The sequence below is a fragment of the Sphaerodactylus townsendi genome, linkage group LG08, assembly GCF_021028975.2.
Source record: "Sphaerodactylus townsendi isolate TG3544 linkage group LG08, MPM_Stown_v2.3, whole genome shotgun sequence".
Lineage (NCBI taxonomy): Eukaryota > Metazoa > Chordata > Lepidosauria > Squamata > Sphaerodactylidae > Sphaerodactylus > Sphaerodactylus townsendi.
In genome coordinates, this window is record NC_059432.1 from 54,756,197 (window position 1) to 54,781,072 (window position 24,876).

The following is a 24,876-nucleotide window of genomic DNA, read 5'->3' on the forward strand; positions in this document are numbered from 1 at the left end:
TTTAACTATTTTCCTTTTTATTTAAGCCTCTTTGAGAAATTTATGGCAAAACAAGGCATAAATATAAAACAAGTAAATCTTATTTATTTATATAATGTTGCAATTAGTTTTCCATGTTATCAAATTTTTGATACTGCTAATCTTTAAAATACAGAATGCTATAAAAATATTGACTACAGAAACATATTGTAGAAGACAATTCAAGAATACAGTGAAGCTGTTGAGTTCAGTGTAACCTCATAAAAACTCTCTTAGGCTGATACCAGGATGAACTGAATTTTCACTATTCAGCAAAGACGAAAAGTGAAATTGATTTGACCTTTCAAGTATGATTTGACCTTTCAAATTATGTGTTTCCAGCCACAGCTTACCGTATATACTCGTGTATAAGTCGACCCACATATAAGTCAAGGCACCTAATTTTATCACAAAAAATTGGGAAAACTTATTGACTCGCGTATAAGTCGAGGGTGGGAAATGCAGCAGCTACTGGTAAATTTCAAAAATAAAAATAGATACTAATAAAATTACATTAATTGAGGCATCAGTGGGTTTTTGAATATATATTTCAAAGAAAAACAGTAAACTAGCTCTGTAAGTGGAAAAGAGGGTCAACAAGAACAATATGGTATCAACAATAACTTTAAAAACAGAAACCATAGCTTTTTTGTAAGGAAGGGTTTTAAACAATGGATCTTACAATAAAAACTGGAATGAACATGCCTGTTCACTGTGACTCAAAACTACCCTGCTTTTTAAAAGAATAGTTCATTATTTTTAGTGTACGTATTTTTAAAATTGCACATGGCAGGTATCATTTTAGAAGGGACATTCACACAACCTGTCAGGGGAGGAATGTTTATGTTAGCAGTACCAACATTTTAGAGTATCTTTAGGAGACCCTCCTGATGATACCACCCAGGTTTGCTGAAATTTGGTTCAGGGGTCCAAAGTTATGGACCCTCAAAAGGGTAGCCCCATCTACTATTAGTTTCCATTGGAAACAATGGGGGATGGGAGCACACATTTTGGGGATCCATAACTTTGGACCCCCTGAACCAAACATCACCAAACCTGGCTGGTATCAGCAAGAGATTATCCTGATGATACCACCTAGGTTTAGTGAAGTTTGGTTCAAGGGGTCCAAAGTTATGGACCCTTAAAATGTAGCTCCATCTACTATTAGCTCCCATTGGAAACAATGGGGGATAGGGGCATGCTCTTTGGGGGTCCATACCTTTGGACCCCTTAAACCAAACTTTACCAAACTTGGCTGGTATCATCAGGAGTGTCACCTGATGATATCCTGAAATTTTGGTGCCGCTAGCCTAAATATTGTGCCCCCTGGCAGCCAACAAAGTAAAAACCCTAAAATATTTTTTAAAATACACCTGATATATATACGGTAATTTTTTTCAACCCATGTAGAAATGTATGAGACAAAAATAAAACAGTTGAAAAATGCTGGACATTCTTTATTATTATCTAGATCTGATCTGTTATCTAGATCTATTGTTATCTAGATCTAGATGCCAGAGACATCTGCTCACCTTACAAGGTCTGGTAGGACCAGCCTTGTTTCTAACTCAGGCTGAATGGAGCAGGGCACAAAATATAAAGGAAACGATATCAAGGGTGTGTCATATCCTTTTGGTTAAGTGAATAAGTGGCTTGATCAAGATAACAGGAAAACATTCAAACACTTGCAGTTCAATCTTAAGCATCGTTTCACCATTTTAAGTCCACTGACTTCAATGGATTCAGTGGATTCAGTTCTTTGGATTGTACTGTTGAACGCATAAAATAAACCTATATAGCACAGTTTCAAGTTACATGAGGCCAACTGAAAACATGAAAACCACACAAAAGTCTACGTGCATGTTTATTTTAAGCACAAATTGATGTCTGTAGGATTTGATCCATGTTATTTGCTCTGAGCTTCATGTTCTATGGGCAAATAATTCAATATATGATACATGATAGTAGTTTTACCAGGGGAAGCAGGCCACTACATGCTGCAGACTGATTGTTCACCTTAGCCTCTTTTTTCACTTTGTTTCTTCACAGGTAAAATATAAGGAGAATTATGAGAAGTCTAGAGGGAAGTTGATTGGGGTGAAAGATGTGAGCAAAGATTCACAGATGTCTCACATGCTCCGTATGTCGAAGGTGCAAAGTGATCTGGAGTATAAAAAGGCATTTGAGGACATAAAGACCCAATATCATGTGTCCATGGATATGATCAATCTTGTCCATGCCAAGAAAGCTCAGGATCTAGCCACTGGGAGGGGCTACAAGACAACCCTTCATTGTTATACAGCCTTGCCTACTGACATGAAAGTAGAATGGGCAAAGTGGGCCTATGGCTTGCAGAGTGATGTAAGTGTTGACCACTGTATACTTTGTGTGCAACCACTTCAGGCAACGATAAACATTCTTTTAGAATCTGGAAGAGTTTGTCTTTGTAGATATTACCCCAGAAATGTGAAAAGTGGCTCATGAGTCACTTGTAAATCCATATTCACTTCCTTCCTTTTAATTTCCTAGTCTGCCATTACAGTGCTGAAAAATCTTCTGTAACATTCCTGCAGGGTTGTTAGTATTCATCTCTTCAGTATTTGTTTATGCAGAAAATATTTAGCAACCTATAATGAGAGGGTAAATAAACATTTTAAAAGGATTTTTTCTTAAGAAGAAATGTTTGCAGCTAGCAATATTGCCATCTTTTTTTCTTTAACTCCCCTCCCTTTGCTGCCCACAATTGTTCAGAAATGGATGAAACAAAAGCAGGCACTAATTTGGCTCTGCTGGTGTTCTGATGTGTGAATTCTTTAGGTGGCACTTTTAATGTGTGAGCAGCAACAATGGGGCATTTTCTTTTTCCTTTTGTTAGTACCGATACAGAGCAGATTTGAACTGGATGAAAGGAGTTGGATGGATCACCACTGGGTCATTAAATGTGAAGCAGGCTAAGAAGGCAGGAGAACTCATTAGTGAGGTGAGATTTCATGACAGCACTCATGAAAACCATAATGTAAAGTGCCCAAGGAAATGAAAGCACTGCACCAGGGGGAAAGAAAAAGGCATCCCACATGAAAGCTTTCAAAATCAGGAATAGGACTGGTAATTAGAGGGAAGCCAGATACCAAACACAAAACAGTGGGAGTCCTTATAGCTTTTGCAAAAACAAAGTAGGTGACAAATGATATTATGAATAATAATGACAACCAAGCAATGCCCTATCGTTACCCACTAGTCCACTTTTTCATGAAGTGGATCAAAAGAACAACAAAATAAGGTGTCTTTATGGCACTAAAAACCTACAAGCTTTCTCTCTTATTCTCCCTCTCAAACCAAAAGCAATATTGAGGCTCACTGATGACACGTTGTACCTCACTATCATATCTGTCCTACCTCAGGAAACAATGCCTCCATCCTTTTTTTTTCTATCTCCAGCTTTAGTTTCTTGTGTAAACATGGTACATGTACCTTCCCATAGTGAGCACTTTTTTTATAACCAGGTCATTAAATCTTTCCATCACTTGAACTATAGTGTTTTGCTCCTGGGAAATGCAGTTCTTCCTCTGTATAATTCTTCCATTTCTGATGCAACTGTTCAAGAGTTCACATTTTATTAAGAATCACCAATAGAAATTATTAGTGATGAGGAATGCAGCCACAGTTAATATTAGTGTTTTCTGTGTATGTACTCCAGTACACAGAGCTAGCCCAATTATTTTTTCAACAGAAGTGGAATAAAGTAAGCATCCTCTTGGTTGGATTATGATTACACTATGGATTATGCAGGGCTACGTTTTCACCATGTCCTTATCATATGGCGAAAGGTTATAAGATAAAAGAAATAAGTTTTGTTGTGTAGGTATATGCTTCATCTTCCAAAAGATTACATATGTCAAAATCTGTTTAAAAAATCTCTGACAGTCCCAGGAATTTATACACAAAATCTGTCTGAAATCTGTTAATTTCTGCTATGTTCAGAAGTTGAAAGGAATTTTTTTTAAATACCAAGCATAAAATGCAAGCACTTCTGTTATTATTTCTTAGTTGAATTCTTTAATTTCTTCAAGAATATGTTGATGCACATTCTTTTTTGTATTTGAGCCCATTTGCAAGAGTTTTCAGTCAGGAGCTTTGTTTATATTAACAGGCATAACAGCATTCTAAAATATTTTTCTTACATTTTGGTGAATTTTTTCCCTGCCAGTCGATGAAGGTTATTGTTATATGGAAACAAATATTAATCTGAAAATACCTAAAATATAAAGCTGAGGAAAAGGGAATAATTATTATGTTCACAAATTCACTCTAATCTCAAGCAACCTATGATTTTTTCTTTCAAATAGCATGAAAGAGCAGCACAAAATTCACAGCTTTGATCTTTTTCTGCTCAACAGAAGAAGTACCGTCAGCATCCATATGCTTTGAAGTTTACCAGTATTAAAGACACTCCTGAGATGATCCAGGCTAGAATTAGTTATAACCAGGCTGTGGATGTAAGTTATAATGTATATATATTATGATTATAAGAGTGGTATCCTCTTTGAAAGACCTGATTGAAGCACCGGCTTTCTCTCACTCCCTGTTGCTGGTATCATTCCCTGGAACCAACAGACTTGTGTTCTGTTCAGGTGAATCACACAAGGGCTACTTTAAGTTAGAGTGGAAACCTGCTATTTTCCATTGATCCTAACAGGAATCCCATACATAGAATGTCTGATATAAATGATTTTTAGTCCTATGCTTTGTTTATTAAATACCTTCTCTTTCATCAGTGAGCTTTTTCAGATACCTGATGGAAATAGAAATATTTTATTAACTGTTATTCCCAGGGTGAGAGTAGGATTCACAAACATAGTGAATTCACCAAGTGACCTCTATATGGGCATCTCCAACATTGCTTATGCCACTTTTGTCATGAAAATCTCTACAGTCCCATATGTATAGATACTCAGGGATTATTTATGTGTGATCATGCACATTCACAAGGTTGAAGAGAGTTATTAAGTTGTTTGGGTTGTGTATTATATATCCTGTTTCCCCGAAAATAAGACATCCCCTGAAAGTAAGACATAGTACAGGTTTTGCTGAAGTGCTAAATATAAGGCATGCCCTGAAAGTAAGACGTAGCAAAGTTTTTGTTTGGAAGCATGCCCGTCGAACAGAACACCAGAGCATGCAGCTGTGGAGCGGAAAAAATAAGACATCCCCTGAAAATAAAACATAGTGCATATTTGGGAGCAAAAATTAATATAAGACACTGTCTTATTTTCGGGGAAACACGGTAGTGTTAGTGTTGTCTCTCCATGTGTGAGCTATTTTTGAGATATGACTACAGATTAGGTCCTACTATTTTAGCTCTGCACACCCTACAATTTCAAATTCCAAGGAATTTTTTTTCTGTAGCAGATTCTGCACAAGTTACTTTTAAATCTATATCCTTTATGTGGTTGCACTTTGGACAAGAGTTCGTGTTACATATGACCTCTGGTCTCCTAATAGGACTATGCACCGCATTTCCTTAGTCACAGTTTAAAGTCTCACCTGACAGTTAAAATAATGAATGTTTAAAAGCTGAGATAGCATGTGCTTGGAATTCTTGATTTTTAAATATGTCTGTGCTCAGATTAAACTTTGAATTCATGCTGAACTACCCAGAATTACAGGGTGTGTTTTGATATAAACAATGAGGTGTGGGAGAAATAAACGTTTGTAAATTCATTGTCTTTTTCCATATATCAGACACTCAGGTTAACTATTCTGTGCTTGAACCTTGATATTGTTCCTATAGTAATGCTATTTCCTTTTTTATATGACATTGAATCTAAACAGACCAATGTACCAATGTACAGCAAAGATTTTATGTGGAATTCTTTTGTGTTTTTTAGAGATTATACAAGGAGCATGGAGAGAACATAAAACATCATTATACCCAAACAGTAGATCTACCTGAGATCCTTCAAGCTAAACAGAACAGTGTAAATATCAGTGAGGTAAGACTTGTCCAGTATACAGATCTTACACAGATCTTACTACTTTCAAGGACTTTTTTTTTTGCTGTCAGGTCACAGCTGACATATTCTATTCTGTTCTATTTACATGGTGACACCATAGGGTTTTTAAGGCAACAGATGTTCAGAAGTGGTTTCCCATTTTCTGCCTTTGCATCATGACCCTGGTGTTTTTCAGCGGTCCAAATACTAGCCAAGCTCAGGGCTGAGAGTGTATGACTTGCCCAAGGTCATTCAAAGAGTTTCCATTGCATGAGTGGGGATGTGAACCTGGCTTTTCCAGGTCCTAGTTCTATACCATACCAACGACTTCATGCTGGCTCTGAAAATTCTATAAACTTACAAGAGCTGCAAATAGTTTAGATTTTTATCAGTATGGTATCTTGGTACTTATCTTTTTGATTTGCTTAATCTGAACCACATGTAGCAGTGATTCTAGGTCTGTGTGCTTCTGTCCTTTCCTTTATTTTCAGTTATAGGAACAAAGGTTGTGTTACTGGTCTTCATGCCCTATTAGGACTGTAGGATGCCATGCAAGAGCCTTTCCTCTGAATGCATAAACTAGTGCCATCAGTTACCACATTTCTTCATTTAGTACTATGGATCTTTTTATGGCGGAACAGTGGAAATATATGGACTGCATTCTGGTTTTTACACTTGGGCAAACAGGTTAAATATAAGATTTCCTTTTTAACCAGATACCCTTTTGCCTCTAAAAGAACATACGGACCCACAAGAATTAGCTGAAGATTCTCTGACACACTCTCTGAAGTAAGCAGTACTTGATCATACAGAATTTGCACATGTTGGCAGAAAATTTCTGCCTTCTTTCTGCAGCTCACTACTCCACAAAGCAATTTTTTCTGGATGTTCAATCAAAATTAGTATTTTTAATAAGGTAAGGCATAAAAAAACACTCCCATGACATTTCCCTGTTCATAGAAGCTTTGGATCCAACCCATGATCCACAACAATGGACAATGTGGACCGTGGAATGTAGTGGTTGGAATGCTCAACAAGGATTTGGGAGATCCAGGTTTGAATCTCCACTCCATGGAAGCTTTCTACATGACCTTGGGCCTGTCATGCCCTTTCAACATAACCTACCTTGTAGTATTGTTGTGATAAATAATAAAATGAAGGAGAAAAGAATAGTGTAAGCAGCTTTGGGTATCCGTGAAGTAAATAAATATATAAACAAAGGCTTGTTAAGCATCATTTGGGACTATCACTCAAAGAAGCTTTAAAGCTTAGCCTTAAACAGTATCAGGTATAACTAGTCACAAGGGAATGAGAATGCAATTCTTGATGTAATTTTGTGCACATTGTATTGAGAATAAGCTCAAATGTCAATTCATGTTGGTCATGTTTATTATTTCCAAACAGACTCGCTACAAGGAATCCTGGAGCAAGATACGAGATGGTGGTTATAAACTGAAATTGGATGCCATTCCATTCCAGTCTGCAAAGGCTTCCAGTGAAATTATAAGTGATGTAAGTTGATTTAACAGCAACATTTTGACATTCAGTGGGAGATCTTGGGAGAAAAATCATCCTAAAAGAAATTTGCTGGGACAGCAAAGAAGGGAAATGCAGAAAGAAAGCAAATACTTTAAGGATGACGGGTAAATGTGAAGAGTGCCAGAGGACCTTTCTAAACTGTGTCAGTGAACTAAAAACAGATGAATTTCTCCATTAAAAAGTTCATTCTAATAATCATAACTTTATATACACATAAATGGATTCTGAATTACCTGTAGTGGCATGGGACGTAGCGGTGTCACCTATATTGGGTACTGTGGCAGTGAAAAGGAAGACAGATTCCCTGGACAGGCTTGAAATACAATGGCACCCCACTTTTTGCAAACAGAAAATCATTGGAAAACAGCTGTAAAATTAAGCAGCAAAACAAATTAGTGTTGGTGGGTAGACTTGTTGGTCTGCCATAAATGAGCTAAATTCAAGTCCAGTATCCCCTTAGAGGCTCTTGACAGCTTATATCTGGGCAGTCCAATTCAGATGCGAGAGGGGGTGGGCAGAAAAGCAACTGAAGTTGGCAAGGGCTTGCGCTGATGCGTTTGCCCTCCTGGCCTGTGTAAGTGGCACTTATGCCAGCCAGGCGGGCAAAAAGGGAGGTGCCCGACCCACTCGTAGCCTCCAGCTCCAGCTGCCGGCATAGCTGGGGGTGTTCCAGGGGCATTCTTGGAGGTGAAGCTGATGTTAGGCGGCTCCCACTAGCCTTTGGCCCCAGGAACCCTGGCAGTGAGAGAATCAGATTTACGCCCGTCTGTTTAGCCCTGTGGAGGGCTTGCAGTCAGCTGGAGTTTTTGAGTTTTTATTGCCTCCCTGCATCGACTGAAAACCCTTTGGAGGCGGTGCTGTGGTGCCATGGCAGTGCTTTTCCCAGCCACCTCACCATCTGGATTCAGCTGTTAAAATCTTGTTGATCTCTATGATGCTACTGGATTCAAATCCAGCTCTCTTGTCCCCATTTCAAACAAGATACGGGTGGACACAGAGAAAATCAGGAAAAGGACTACAGTGTGTCTTGTTCTGGTGTTCTTATTGTGAGGGGGGAAGGGCAAGGAGATTGTAAGCCCCTTTGAGTCTCCTACAGGGGAGAAAGGGGGGATATAAATCCAAACTCCTCCTCCTCCTCCTCCTCTTCCTCCTCCTCCTCCTCCTCCTCCTCCTCCTCCTCCTCCTCCTCCTCCTCCTCTTCTTCTTCTTCTTCTTCTTCTTCTTCAATTGTTATATAATTTTAGGTTGAAAGCATTTGCTCAAACTCTTAAAACAGTAACTTAGGTTCTTGCTTCTGTTTGCTGATGACGCAGTTGTACTTTCCCGCTCACGAGTCGGACTAAGGAGAGCTTTAGAGTGTTGTATAGAATACTGCACACTCAACGATTTGCAACTTAACTTAGATAAATCCAAAATTGTGGTATTTACCCATAAATGGAAAGCCACCAATTGGCGGATAGGCCACAGTAGTTTCGCGCAGGTGCAGACATATAAATACCTGGGGCTTACCTACCATCATATAGGGCCTCCTGGACACCTTACATAGTGAATCGGGCCATCTCCGCTTGCCACAAGCTTAAATTAAGTGCCTCAGCCATTATACGCTTCCTCTATGGGAAAGGCCGAGGATACAGTCCCTCTGCAGCTGCTGAGAAAGGAAGCATTTAATGCCAAGAGAGTAGAGTCAACAAATCCTTTATGGGATCCCCATCTGGAGTTAGGGGCATGGAGCAGAGAGGTTGAAAGGGTCCGAGTCATACTTTTCTTGTATAAAATCCTTGGCTTTGGGCCCCATTCTAGTTCCCTATCGCTGCGCCCTTGTGCTTAGAAACAGGTAGGCCAGCATGTTCGGGCTGGGAAACTTCCTGGCCTGAGTGCCGCAGATATCCAAGCTTTTGGGCCAGGATTTGTTTTAATCCCGAGATGAACTGGACTATAGCTATCCCAGGGACCGGCTCCATCCCTCCACACACAACCCAGTGGTGGGTTAAAATTGGAAGCCAAACTTAATGAGTTGGGCATTTCCTTGGAGGACCTTGCTAAATGCTAACAGAGCAGGAGGTCTATGGGGCTATCAAAGAAGAGACTTTTTTGACAGAGAGTTTCAACAGATGCTAGAGGAAGCTAATAAAAAGAACCACAATGTTCCTGTCTCGATCTCTCTGGGGAATACCTATGGATAGACTAATAGTGCAGCCCAGTACCTTTATCTCTCTCTCTCCTGGTTGAGGCCCGGGTGGCGTAGAGCAATCAACCTTAGCTAGGTGTAATGCCCTGCCTTCTTCAGCTTTAGGGCCTTGGACGCCACCTTGGGAATCCCACATAGCAAAGAAAGGAAATGCCCTCAGTGTGGCATGGGTCTTCTGTGGAAACAGTATTCTCATATGCTGTTGGATTGTCCCTTTTATGAGATAGGTAGGAAGAAGCACATAATCCCCGTCCTGCATGGAAGTGAAGGCATTACAGATAAACAGAAGGTTATATATCTTTTAAAAATGTCAGCAATACAACTACGGAAGCTAAGTTGGAAGCGTGTGGCTAAATACCCCTTTTGCAATATGGTATTTAGTTATTTTAACTCGTCAGAAATTGTAAAGTTGTAAAGGCTGTTATTATCTTGCTAAGCTAATCTTAAACAATCTATATGCCATTAAAGGTATTCGAAATCGAAATCGAAACTTAGGTTCTTGCCAGTTGTTATTTACATTTAAACTTTATAGTGCAATCTTATGAGGTGTTGTGACTCCAGTGAGCTCTAAGGGAGGAATAATAAAATTAAAAGTATTATGGGTTTATGTCTTTGGATCATTTTATTATATTTTTGAAGACTTTGTAACACTGTAGTTCTTTTAAGCAATTCTCTTGAAAGTCTGTCTGAATCTATTTCTTGATAAACGAACACGCACATCATCAGATATAACTTGCAATCTTAAACCAGGAATCTTATTTTTAATTGTATATTTCTGCCTTGAAAAATGTAACTAAAGACCATCAAATCCAGAATATTCTTAATAAACACAAGTCAAACTCTAAGAGTTGAGATATATATATATATTATTATGTACTAAATATCTTCCACAGTCTTTTTCTTAGCATTATAATATTGGGAACCACCATAATCTGTTTTACAGTGACCATGAGATCTACTTACTTTTCTTTTAAACGTTTTGTGAGAAAACAACTTAAAATGTAGCTGAGATATTCCTTTCTTTACACCTTTGGTTTATTGTTTTTCTTCCTCAGTACAAGTACAAAGAAGCATTTGAGAAAATGAAAGGCCAGATGATTGGCACATGTGGCTTAGAAGATATTAATATTTCTCACTCAGTACACGCAGCATTGCTACAAAGTGATGTAAGTGCAAGGAATGAGATGTGAACATGCACTGATTCATTTCTACAAAGTATTGTTTGTCATGAAAAATAAATGTTGCTGGGCTTTTTGCATGGCCCATACTTCCTTTTGGAGTTGGAAGTACATTTACAACAATAATGTAACCAGAGGTGGGATCCAGCAGGTTCTCACAGGTTCCCGAGAGTAGGTTACTAATTATTTGTGTGTGCCAAGAGGGGGTTACTAATTGGTGATTTTGCCACGTGATTTTTGCCTTAGTTATGCCCTTCCTCTCAGCAGTAGCGCGCAAAACTTGAAGCAGTCTAGCAGGAGGTGCACCGGCGTGCGTGGCAGCCTGAGCCTGTGTGCATTCATTTCCCGCCCAAGGACCGGCGCAGTGGCTGCGTCCTTGCCACAGCACCGCCCAGGAATTCCCTGCCCCGGGAATGCCCTGCCACGCCCCCGTCGTGCCCCGCCCAGCGCCATTGGCGCTACGCCACAGTTTGAATCCCACCACCATGGGAACCTGTTACTAAAATTTTTGGATCCCACCACTGAATGTAACTTAACTGTACATATTTATCCCAAAAGTAGTTCTTTGTGAGTTGAGAAGACATTTCAGTGTGACCCTAACATCCATGAGAGATTAATTGTCTTTCAATCAAAACAGCTTGTGTAATTGTATATTGGATGGCCAAAGCAGTGCATATTGTAAACTACTTCAATTTTGAAGTATAAAGTTATTTTGTAATAACGCCCCAAACCATACAACTTCTCCCAGATTTTCATAAATCAGACATTTTATATGCCTGACTTGGATGGCTCTGGCTAGCCTGTTCTCATCAGATCTCAGAAGCTAAGCAGAATCAGCCTTGGTTAGTAATTAGATGGGAGACAACCAAGTAATACCAGAGTCATGATCAGAAAGGAGGCAATGGCAAACTACCTCTGAGCCGTTTCTTTCATTTAAAACTCTATGGGGTTGCCATAAATCAGTGATTTGAAAACACACACATATGCGCGCGTTATACAAGCACACACACACAAACATTGTGTACTGTTCATCCAAAGATCTAGAACTATTTAAATCACTAACTCTTTACCAGGTAAAACCAATAATGCTTTGCCATATGTGGGCTGTAATAGGGTTGAAAATAAGGTGAAATTCTGTTGAATTTCTAGTCATTTCCGAAGTTTATATGCTTCAGTTAACTTCAGTATGAAATATTATTTATTCTGTTTTCATAGGTAAATTACAAGAAAAGTTTTGATCATCTGAGGAGCCAATTCCACCTTCCGCTAGACATGGTGAACTTAGTACATGCCAGAAAGCCCAATCTTTGGTCAGTGATCAGCACACCGGCAACTTCTGCATGATTATACTTCCTTGGATGAAGATATTCGACTGCAGTGTGCCAAGAATGCTTATAAACTACAGAGTGAGGTAAACTGAATTATCCATACCAACTTTATCATAGTGGAGTGGGGAGGGAGGAATGTATACTAGAGCCATAACACTGCAGATATTAATCTGAACAATGATAGCTTCTAACAGTGGTGGGAGGGGAATAGATATAAATAGCTTCCTGTCCATAAATGCATTATTCACTGAGAATTCTTCTTAGAGAGACAGTATATTCTTTCCCCCACTACATGTTGTTAAGGAGTTGTCTGCCTTATTGATTTGATAGGTTACAAGAAAGCTGTGTTTGTCAGTATGATTAAAGGGTCACCTGCTAAAAGTCAGGGCTTTTGACAAAAGAATGTTAGTATTCTTCGTGGCTACGTAATGTTTAATCAAAGGTCGCTTCTGCATGGCCCCAAAACATCACCCTAGGGATGGTAAAACCACCATCCCTGGGGCGCTGTTCGCGACAGTTGTCAGCACTGTGCCTAACCCCCCAAAACGGTGGAAGAATGGCACCTTTGAAACTCACCTCTGAATGAGTTTTTTTTTTAAGCAGCGTCTTCCTGCCAGTGTGGTCCAAGGAGCACCGGCATGAGGGTGCCGCTTTTGGCCCCTCCAGTGTTCCGTTCACCTACCTCTTCATTCTGTACAGTTCTGGAGGGCTGGAGGACACTCCCATATTGCCCTCCGACTCCCGGAGATTGGAGGGCAGCGTGGGCATGTCCCTCCAACCATCCAGAGCTGCACAGGGAGGAGAGGTAGGTGAATGGGATGACCCACAGGCGGCTCCATGCAGAGCCGCCTCTGCAGTGCACAGCAGCTTTGAGGCTGCCTACATGGTACCGATGTGAGCGGTCCTGAATTGTGGACTTTGGGAGATGGAGCTCGCAGTTTCAACCTGGACCCCAACAGGCAACCTCAGCTTTGAACTGCATTCTTGTGCACCCTGGTCTGCTACCTGTACTTTGTCTCTTGTCTGCCCGAGCTGTGATTCTGCTGAAAAAAGCACTTGGAAGTTCAAGGCTCTCTTAGGCATAATAGGGGCTAAAAGAAGTGCTGACTTGTACAAGTGTTTGTACTATACTTTTGTATTTCTAAATAAAGCATATATTTCAATGATATCACAATGCATTCTCATTTAAATGGAATTAAATTGATGCTATACTTAAGCTCCCTGGAAATTTTAGAGTGGTGAGCAAATAGCAACGTATCATGGTACCTCGGTTTTCGCCGGTAATCCGTCCGGCGAATATCAGCGTAAAACTGGAAACTAGCAAAAACCGAGGCCACGCTGCCTGTGTGCATCGCGCTTTACGCGAAAACTAAATCGTCAAAACCATAGGTATGACTGTATGTATATAAATATACATATTGTGTATAAATGTAAGTAAATAAATACAATGTATATGTGAATATATAAAGCACAAAGTACATAATGCATGCCACTACTCACTCCAGTGTGGTTAAATGCTACCCACAGAAAATTCCTCCTGTAGCAAATGCTACTTCTAACAAAAAACATTAAAGGAGACTCCTGTAGCAAGTGCTACTTTTGACAAATGCATTCCATATTTTCTTGCTATGAATTACTTTTGATTGGTTTCTCAAGCAGAATTTTATACAGGTCTGACTTGAACTTTATGAGAGGAGTTGGCTGCATTACACCAGGGGCCTTAGAGATTGAAGCAAAAGAAGAAAGCCTCTGAACTCATCAGCTTAGGTAACAAAAAGAGAGGGTTTTGATTTCTTGCCATTCCACAAAACAAGGGTTTGCCAGATGTCTCTGTAAAACTGGGCTGGCAAAGAAACTCCCTCTGGATTAGAGGGTGGGCTTCCCTTTTCTCACCTTCCCCTTTATTTGATCCACTCAGATTCATATCCTAGGTGAACTGCATGAAATTCAAGGTTTTGCAGACCTTGCTTACAACTTTCGCATGAAGCGCTTCTGTAATCAGGACCCAAGAGTGGCTCTTTTCACAGAAGGAAATGTTCCTCTCCAGATGAAAGGAAGCCTGTGTTCTGTTATTATTAGACACAGAATGATTTTTTCCCCAAATGCAAATAGCTAAGTGGCCAGTAGGTAGAGAGATTTTTTTTTTTCCTTCTTTCCCATCCCTTCTTTTTTACTCAGAGTATTTCAGGGTTTATCTATAGGTCTACTCCAGGATTCAACACCTCTTCACTTGTCCAGTGTTCTCTTGTTGTAAAAAAATATATATTAAACATGAACTGGGCGAGACATATATATAAAATTATATGCTACTCTATCACAACTAGTTTGATGACCTTGAATGTGGTGCATCTCTCAATTGTGTGGAATTTTATTTTGTGATTGTTTTTACAGTATTTACATATAGACTTGTACACAAACAAGTTCAGCTCCACAGCAAACACTGTAGCTTTACATCTTTCATTGTTACGTAGTGCATAATTCCAGATTGAATGGAACGTGAACACCTGCACTGGTTTTAACTGAGCTCTCTCTCTCTCTCTCTCTCTCTCTCTCTCTCTCTCTCTCTCTCTCTCTATCTATCTATCTATCTATCTATCTATCTATCTATCTATCTATCTATCTATCTATCTATCTATCTATCTATCTATCTATCTATCTATCTATCTATCTATCTATCTATCTATCTATCTATCTATCTATCTATCTATCTATCTATCTATCTATCTATCTATCTATCTATCTATCTATTATATTTATATACCGCCCTCCCCTGGAGGACTCAGGGCAGTGAACAACAAGCATAAATAGAGCACAATAAAATCAAGACTAAAATAAGTTAAATATTAATTAATTTGGCTCTATATAAAATAAACCCCACCCCATTAAAACGCATTGCACCCTTGATCAAGATCCCTGACATTTCCCCTGATTTTTCTTATTGTGGTATCTCCCTCTGACTTGAGAATCATCTCCCCTTAGGGCTAAGAAAGATGAAATGCTGGAAGTTCCATGAGTGGAGTTCCCATTTTCTCTAAACATCAGGTGTGCACAAGCCTGATTTTTGAGTGGAGGACAGTTGAAGTCTTGTTGGGAGCACAAGAAGCAGAGGCTGTGTCACATGGAGCCTCCTGCAATGGCTGTACATGCTTGCTGGGTGCTGCCAACAGACAGATATTGCAGACAAACATATCCAGTTTGTCCAATTGTCTCAGGAATGCATATTTCATAGAATCACAGTTGGAAGAGACCCCAAGGGCCATCAAGTCCAACCTCCTGCAATTATATTTCCTATAATGTTCTAAGGTAAAGTACAATATTTCAAAAACATTAAAAGAATGTTGCCTTGTTACCTTCCATTCAGATGGCATAGAGATGACATCATCAGGTATGGTGTGTATAGCCCATCTTTAAATGACAGGATTGAAAGGAGTTAGGGACCAATTTCCTAAGCATGTGAAGCCATGTTAATAGGAGTAACAATAGAATGGAATGGAAGGGCTGGTTTTCTTTTAGGTACAAGATTGAACGGGTCCAAGGTTGCTTTTCCTTTCTGTCACAGGTCTATAAATGAATTCAGCTGATGTTTCACTTATTGATTGATTGATTATTTACCTTTTAACTCACAAGAGGTTAAAGGAGATTGAAAACATAAATTTGTTTTTCTTTCCACTAATATCCAACCCTAGCTAGTCATCTTACACACTAAGGGTCAGTGCCTTTGCAGGCAAATGGCTCTCATGTCTTTGGGGTCTATGTTGTTTTCACTAATGAGGGTATATTTGTGCATTTGTGGGAGCAAAAGGATTAAACAGGCGCAGAAGTCAATAGATCAATACTTTGGCAGGGCCCTTTGCATAGCACTCAACAGATCACCAATAGCACAAGAAATATAATGGCCTTGTTTTATAATACAGCTTAGCTCTTGGATTCATTTTTTTTAATCTGTATGTGAATTCAGAGTAAATACCGTCAGCAGCCGAATTCCTTCAAGTTTACATCGGTGACAGACTCTCCTGGCCTCCTTCATGCAAAATTCAGCAATATGATTGCTAATGAGGTAGGCTCTGCTAACGTGGATCAGAAAATATGCTGTTTAAAATGCAATGAGCTGGGGAGGGAGGAGAGAAGCTCTCTCTGAGAAATAAAATACATCAAAAGGGGAGAAAAAGGCATCATCGATTTATCCTTTAGCATGGTTAGATCATATTTTATTATTCCCGGACAAACATTTAGTATCATTTTGTCAATCAGATTGCTCCTTTAAAACAAAACAAACCAACAGCGAAAAGGGAAAAAAATCAGAGTAGCTATTTGATATGAATTCATGCAAGTGGCATTCTTTTTTCTTCTTTTTTTTGGTACTTGAAAGCAACCATCATGCAAAGATGTGCAAAGAAGGAGCATTCTAGGAGGACATTCTTAGTGGTTCTTAATGTGAATGTGAATAATTCGCTCAGGAGCCTATTTAATCCACCTGAGGCCAAATTTCAGATATTTCTTTTTAGCCTATACAGGTAGCTTTGCAAATTCTCTGTGTCAGTGGCATTAAAAATCAAGGCAACAACTGGGAACTGGCATGCCCCAAACCAGGAACTTTTAAAAATCATCTGTGTGACATTTGTCATAACTATATTGAGTATTCCTACAGATGTCATCAAATAAGGCTCTAAGAGAGCAATCTTAAACAAGTCTACTCAGAATTATACTCAGGTCTATTCCATGGGTTTTCTCCCAGATTGCCATGTAAGAAGCTAACGGAGAGACCTTCACTTTTTGCCATAGCATTCACCACTAGCACAGGTTTTTTTTGGTGGTGTTGCTAGGTGAAAATGGTAAAGATGGCTTATGCAAGAGTTTAATATTAGCAGTGTTTTTATCAGCAGGTTTGGAGCTTCTAGTGATTTAACTTTAGCTATTCAACTTATGTGCATAGTATCTTATTTACTGTAATTTGTTTCTGTGTATCCCACAAATACTGTCTTTTGCATTTATTGATGGCTCTTTTTTTAAAAAAAAATCTCTCCTAGCGCCTCTACAAGGCAGCAGGAGAGGACAGTTTGCATCACTACACTACAACTTTGGGACTGCCTGAATTTACCAGGGCAAAAATAAATGCGATCAACTTCAGTGATGTAAGTGCTTGGATTTTCCCTGTCAGAGGTTGAATATGACCAAACTATTGTATGCTGTGATAGGTACAAATACATAAGTGGGGAAGGGGCTATAGCCAACTTGCAAATGAGGCTATGGGGTAATGTTGAGAGATTGTAGGACAGCCTTATATTCCCACACCCCACCCCCAATCTTGTTGTCATTGAGCTTGTAGTTGTCATCTTTGTAGCCCTGACTGTTGGAAACTTATCAGAGTTTTCAACCCAGAGCCTTTCCTAACAGTGTTTTCTCTAGTATTTTGTTTATGGGATTTCAACACCAACACTCTTACATTTACTGACATTAATATTTTTTTAAAATTGAACATTTCTGCAAAATGCTATAAAACAATAATATGTGTCTCAAATTCTGTGCTTGTGTAGAACTTATTTTTGTTTGAGGCAGGAACAGGCTTATGTGAAGATCCAGGTCATGAAGACCTAGCTTTACAGTGTTGGAGCAACTGTGTAGGTGTCCTAGCCTGACAAATGATTGCTTACAGAGCTGGTACAACTTAACCGTCTATATTTAGGCTGCAATAGTAAGCATATTTTCCTGGAGCAGAGAAGCTAGATAAAGTGAAACTTACTTCTGGATAGATTTCTTGAAGGTTACTTTCTCAGCCTACCTATAAAAGATCACAAAAGGAATTAGATAGTTCTTTTATTGTACTGTTTTGATTGGGTTTGAACTGTCAGAGTCTCCTAAAAGTGGTTAAAACTCTTTGAATGTGAGGTGCTGGTTTTATAACTCTATACAACAAACAAATGAAGAGTTCTTTGTTAATTTACTTGTGTTTTAAAATTTAACCAAGAAGTCTAAAGTTGTCATCTCCACTTTAGGCAAAATACAGGGAATCTTGGCATAATCTCCGTGCTCAAGGCTACAAGCTGACAATGGAAGCAATTCCATTCCAGACTGCCAAGGCCTCAAGAGAAATTGCTAGTGATGTGAGTTGAATTATGCAGTCTTCCATCTTGCCTAATTTTTGTTAACTTCATGTAATACATTGTCTAAAGCATATTTTACTGAATTAAAGCAGCTCAATAATCATGTGAGACAAGGATGTGAGACAGAAAAAAATGTATTACTTATGAATGAGATTCTTTGTGTGAATTAAAAAATGAGTCACTGTTAATCAGAAGTCAAGCCATGCTGGAGATCTTGCATCTGAATACGCAGGAGAAAACTAGGAACATTATATATCTGAAAAAAGTGTTTCTGTATATGAAACTCCAAAACATCCAAAGCATTTAAGGTGCTACTATCTCAACTAGGGCTATCAAGCCCTCAGGATTCCCACACAAATTTCCCTTTGGTGTGACAACAGAGGATAAATTAAAATTAAAAAAAACTCACTAATATCATGAGCATGATGACATCACTTCCAAGTACTGAAAGTGAAGATGGTATCGTGTTTCCCCAAAAATAAGCCCTACCCCGAAAATAAGCCCTATCATGATTTTTCAGGCTTTTTGGAGGGGGTTTAAAATATAAGCCCTTCTCCAAAAAATAAGCCCTGCCAGTAGTTACAGATCAGGATGGTGTGATCCAGCAGGGTACTCCCTGCCAATGAGGATGCAGCTTGCATCACACTGATGGGGAAGCAACAGGGCTGCTAAGAGCCCACCTTAATGAAGTGTGAAGATACCATATGCATCTTTTGGTGCAAAAATTAATATAAGACCCTGTCTTATTTTGGGGGAAACACAGAGCTCTAGTGATTACTGGAAGCTTTTTGATAAAACCATAGTTTCCAGCAGTTCCTAAAGTTACCTATTGTCACTACCAGATTATATTTCCCAGATTATATTCTGAAGTGATGTAATCATTCTTGCAACACTTCTCCCCCAAAATCATTTTTTGGCCCTCACCATGCTCTCATCTGTTGTTATGCTCAGCCCAGAAATCCTAATCAAAGCACACATTAATTAATTAATTAACTAATTAATTAATTAATTAATTAATTAATTAATTAATTAATTAATTAATTAATTAATTAATTAATTAATTAATTAATTAGATTTTAGACAGCCCACCTGGGACTCTTTAAGGATTCTAATGAACACAAAAGAAAAACAGGCCCAAAAGAAAAACAGGTGCAGCACATGATAGATGAGAACATTGCACTAGCTGAATATTTAGGGTTGCCAGCGCTGGGTGGGGAAATACTCCTGAAGATTTGGAGGATGGAGCCTGGAGAGGGCTGGTTTGGGGAAGGGGGGTTAATCAGCATGGTATAATGCTGTAGAGCCCACCCTCCAAAGAGGAGAACTAGGGAGATCAATTTTAATAGCAAGAAATCTACAGGCCCCACTTGGAAACTTTATAATGTTGCTGGGTTTTACATCTCTTAGTGGTACAAAACTTATGTTGCTTTTGGAATATGGTTGCACTGAACAAGGGAAGGTTAAATAAGAGATGCATGTAATATGCAATACATTGTCCTGATGTGTTTATTTTTGCATTGATATTTTTCTTATATTCTTCTTATATTCTTGCCCACTTTTTAGAGTGCCTGAAATGCCTAGTTGTTAAATACAATTTCCTTTTCCCCCCCAGCTTCAATACAAGCATACCTTTGTAAGGGAGAGAGGAAAGCACATTGGGGCCAGAACTGTTATGGATGATACCAGGTTGCTACACTGCTTATATGCAGCTAAGATACAGAGTGAGCAGGAATACAAGAAAGGATCTAGAGAGACCAGTTCTCAGTATAACCTGCCTTTGGACATGGTAAATCTAGTACATGCTAGGAATGCTCAAAACCTAGTGAGTGACCAGGACTACAGGAAGAGACAGCATGAATATACAGTACTCCCTGAGGACTTGAAGATGAAGTGGGCAAAGAGAGCTCATCTGTTGCAGAGTGAGGTAAAAACATACCCCCTACTTCAACCCTTCCTTAAGTCTAAAGATATCATAAAGGCAAATGAACATGTGCATTTCTGTGCCAGATGACAAAAATAAAGGCGGGTACTTTAAATGTGTGCTTACCAAATTCCACACATACCTCCCTGTCTCCTGGAACCTGGCTACTTATGGAGATCAAAATATTATTGAGAGGCCAAGCTATGGGGTATTGTTAAATTTAGAACTAATAGTTGAAACATGTCTAGGTGAACAAATGTAAGTGAAAATACCACTGATAGGAGTCTGGGCCTAAATCAAAGCTGTAGCATACCTGCATCCTGCTTGCCTTACTGTACCCATGATACAACATTCCAAACTCAACTCTACATTGCAACAAAAGACAACTTAAAAGAGCTCTTCATGCTTCATCTCTTCAATGAAAGCCAACGAGATAACTGAAGAATCCCTGTTGGATTTTCCTCTCTGTATAGCAAATGTACCAATTGCCTTTGTTCTTTTTCTGAGGTGAGAGAAAGGCAATGTGTTGCGCAAACTGGGGGATCCCTATGTAAAAAGCCATCCATTAATATGGAGCTTAGCTATTGTGCTAAGAGGGCACCTTAACTTTCTTTCTTCTCTGCTTTGATGGAGGCATGGACTTTTACACTTGGATGTTAACTACCAGACAGTATACTTAAAAAGGACACTCTGCTGAAAGTTTAGCTAGGAAGTGCATCCAAATTTCTGCTCCAAGTCATAAGCAGAATCCATGTGATAATTTCATTGCACTGAATGTTAATTCAGTTGTGGAGCTCCTTTTGTATTTTATGCATGATACACTATTTAATTCTGAGAAGATGAATGCAAACAGTTTGACTCAACAAGATGATGCATGCATGAAAAATAGAAAAATAAAAATGTTAATGCCATTCAGGGATTCATATCAAGATAGAAAAATCTGATAAACTCTACAGATTTTTGTTTTTATTTGATAGTCTCGCTATAGATCAGACCTGAACTTCATGAAGGGAGTTGGCTGGGTGGCTCTGAGATCCCCTCAGATAGAAAATGTGAAGAAGGCTGGAGAACTCATCAGTGAGGTACTGATAAATCTTTCATGGGATGGTACGTCTGAAAGAATTGTTTACCATCAAGACTCCTTGTTACATGACACTTATGGATGTAGCTTAGCATTTCCTTTTGATGTGAGAGCCTGTTTATACAACAGGCGTATGTTACCAAAGAGCAGTACATACGATAGGAGTCCACCTGTGACATCCGGATGCATATTTTCTATCCTGATCAGGAAATTCAGAACAACAAAAATATGTAGCAATAAATAAAGGCAGTGAATTCAGCAACAGAATGCTAAGCAGGTGAAACGTGGTTCTGAAAATTGCATACCTGAGGTTGACATTGAACTGGAAAGTGATTTATCCTGATACTCATAAGTTATTAACAGGGAGAAAGTCCTAACTATAGTTCAGAGGTCCATAAACAGTAGGATTAGATATTCTGAGTACAAATTTCGATTTAGCTAAGAAAAATAATTTATTCACCACATCTGCCATAATATATTTTAGTCACACTGGCAAATTGAATGGTAAAGACAAACACTAAAAAAGAGCCTTTTTTTCTATTTGCTTTATCCATCTTACTGAAAAACAAACAAACCAAAAAAAAAGCACTAGGGATCTTTTGAACCCAAATTGAACAAGCAAAAAGTAACAACCAAACTATATCCATATTTCTGTTGACAAGTTGTTACCTCAGTTTTAACACATACCCAAAGTAAGGATTTCTTAATGTTTCTTGATATTTTAAAAAACCGACTCCATTTTATAATGTATTTATTTTACTTATTGCAGGGGAAATGTGTTTTGAATGTCCACTATCACCCACCTGAAGTCTTACTTCAGTACAATTTGTAACCCTTTATTTTTTTTGTTCCTTGTTTAGACAAAGTATCGACAAAAACCAAATAGTCTAAAGTTCACAACAGTGACTGACTCTCTGGATTTCACCCATGCTAAGAATAGTTACATTCAGTGCAATGAAGTAGGTTAAACTTTTATATGTTGTAGGGGCATGTGGGTTATCCTTTACTGCATGTAGGATTCTGTTTGTGTATGTGAGTGTGGGCAAAGTCACAGTAAAACGAAGTCCCAGCCAAATTATAGCAACCCCAGGAAGGGATTTTCAAGACAAGTGAGAAGTAGAGGTGGTTTTTCCATTGCCTTTCTCTGCAGAGTCTCCCATCCAACGACTGACTCTGCTTAACTTCTGAGATCCTATGAGATCTGGATATACCATGCTGCATTCCACCCCCACCCTAGGACCATAGAAGCATGAAATAGTAAATCATCTATTTCCCTGAAGCCTATTATTAAGTGATGGCTGACAAATCAGTGTTAAAATTTACAGTGTTAAAATTGCATTATGTCCTAGATATTAGAAGTGTCATGTTAGACTGGATAGACCTTGATCCAGCAAACCTAGATTAGGTACTGATCTATCAACTGTGTTCATTGATGTCTACTTTATAAAAGTATATTTAATGTTGGCAAATTCGAGATCTTATCCCAAGTATGTTTTAAGTGATATTCACTGCTGTATCTGCAGTGTGGAGGTTCTGTAAGCTAAAATGAGGGAAAGACATTTGTTACCTCTTCCAATTAAAAACTTGAGAGTTTATGATAGCCATTACTAAGTACCTGTAAATGAATTCTAACCTTATCCTCTTAGTGTATGAAAGAAGAAGGTTCCACTGTTAACTGCATCACATGTAGAAAACCACTAATCTAACAGAGCAATGCTGTGTAGAGTAATCCAGTGGTTCACCGTATCTATTTCCATAGTAAATGGATTATACATCAAGGAATAGAGATGTTTACAATGGTTACAAATATTTATCTTAATATTTATCTTAATATTGTGATTGTGGAGCAACTGTTAACATAAATATTTACCATTCTCAATATAACCATGCACTCAGTGGTGGGATCCAAAAATTTTAATAACAGGTTCCGATGATAGTGGGATTCAAACAGTGGCGCCGCTACACACATGCACCTCCAGTCCCTATTGGGCAGGGAGGTTGCTTTAGTAACCCCTTCTCGGCACTCAGAAAAAATTAGTAACCACTTCTAGAGAAGTGGTGAGAACTGGTTGGATCCCACCTCTGCATGCACTCCTAACAGTTATTAGAAGAGTGTAACTCCACTTAGGATTCTGCTTGCAGGGATCTCTTTAAGAATCCTTGATCAGCGTATTTGTTTTGTTGTAAATTAAAATTGTTGTCAGGATAGCAAATTCTCATTTAGATTTTAGAATGTTCATTTGCACAAAATATAAGTTTTTTTTAAAAAAATGGAAAACATATTTTGATGCCCTGTAAGCAATATAGGCATCATTTAATGTTAAATATATTGCAAAATTGTAGTCCTTGAGAAAACAGCTGTTTGTTATCATTATGGACACTGTGAAAGTACATTGTCAGGAAGTTCATTTCATGTGATTTGGTTTCACAGCGGCTTTACCGAGCTGGAAACTTGGAATCTAGATACAGATATACTATTCCCCCTGACCATCCCGATTTCATACGGGCACGCCTCAATGCACTCCACATTAGTGATGTAAGTTATACTTTCTCTTACTATTGGTGGTTTATTCTGAAAATAAACAGATTATCTGCATAAAAATGGTTCAAGCAGCTGTGGATCAAAGTATGTTGGATGTATGTGAGGATATTCCTTATGCTCATGTAAAAAATCTCATCTGATTTTGTAAATAATGCTTCTGTGGCCTATGTTTAAATTGGTGGGAGAGAAAATAATCCTAATAATATTTGTTTTGGTGAATGAATAAAATTCTTTGTACATCATTGATACTGCATTAAGTTAAGCTGAATGTCATTTTGTTTATTACTGGAATCCATTATTGGAAAAGGTGATATAGGAAGATTCCATCCTCCTAAAGAGATATAGGCAGAAGTGTATTATGCATTAGACATTGACAAATCTTTTCTCTCATGGTAGAAGAAAAGAATAAGTGAGATCTAATGCTCATGCAGTTAGAACTCTATTGCTATACACAGATGAATGTCACAGTTGTAAGTCTGATATGTGCCGTTTCTTCTCAAAACATTCAAATGGATCAGCATGCATCTGAACTGAAACAGCCAGTGAGAGCATGGGGAGATGGAGGAGCTGGGGGCCTCTCATTAAAAATGAAACTGTTTTTGGTAGATATACAATTGGATCAGATGCCACACACAGAAAGCTGTTGAGAGAGACTGACCTTACAGCTCACAAAAAACCACATTGCTATTTGTAAAGCTGGAAAGATAGCCATAAATCAAATGAATGTAATGTGTGAGGATGAGTGCAAAAACTGTGCAAACTGTGATAAAGTAAAATGATTCATGGGGTTTTAAATCAAAGGACCTATGTTACAGCACAATCCTCAGCAGCGAGGCAAAAGGCTTTGGTAGATTAAAAAAGAGAAAGAGAGAGAGAGGAAATGACTAGGACTTGCTAGAGGTTGCAAGATATAAACTACCTTGCGAGATATAAACTGCCTCAGCTGGGGTGGGAAGACAGCGTATCCAGGGCAGTAACATTGCTCTA

At 38.7% G+C, this 24,876-nt stretch overlaps 1 protein-coding gene across 1 annotated transcript in view; it reads left to right on the top strand.

Moving 5' to 3' along the window:
• The window catches only part of LOC125438089 (nebulin related anchoring protein), a 72,761-nt gene that overhangs the window by 40,545 nt on the left and 7,340 nt on the right, over nt 1–24,876 (top strand). Inside the window, 18 exon segments of the mRNA XM_048506268.1 lie at nt 2,068–2,379; nt 2,894–2,998; nt 4,416–4,514; nt 5,907–6,011; nt 7,416–7,523; nt 10,794–10,904; nt 12,132–12,213; nt 12,216–12,236; nt 12,239–12,327; nt 13,343–13,344; nt 13,901–14,011; nt 16,205–16,301; nt 17,272–17,376; nt 18,238–18,345; nt 19,958–20,269; nt 21,244–21,348; nt 22,208–22,306; nt 23,779–23,883. Coding sequence (XP_048362225.1) covers nt 2,068–2,379; nt 2,894–2,998; nt 4,416–4,514; nt 5,907–6,011; nt 7,416–7,523; nt 10,794–10,904; nt 12,132–12,213; nt 12,216–12,236; nt 12,239–12,327; nt 13,343–13,344; nt 13,901–14,011; nt 16,205–16,301; nt 17,272–17,376; nt 18,238–18,345; nt 19,958–20,269; nt 21,244–21,348; nt 22,208–22,306; nt 23,779–23,883 — 2,076 coding nt within the window.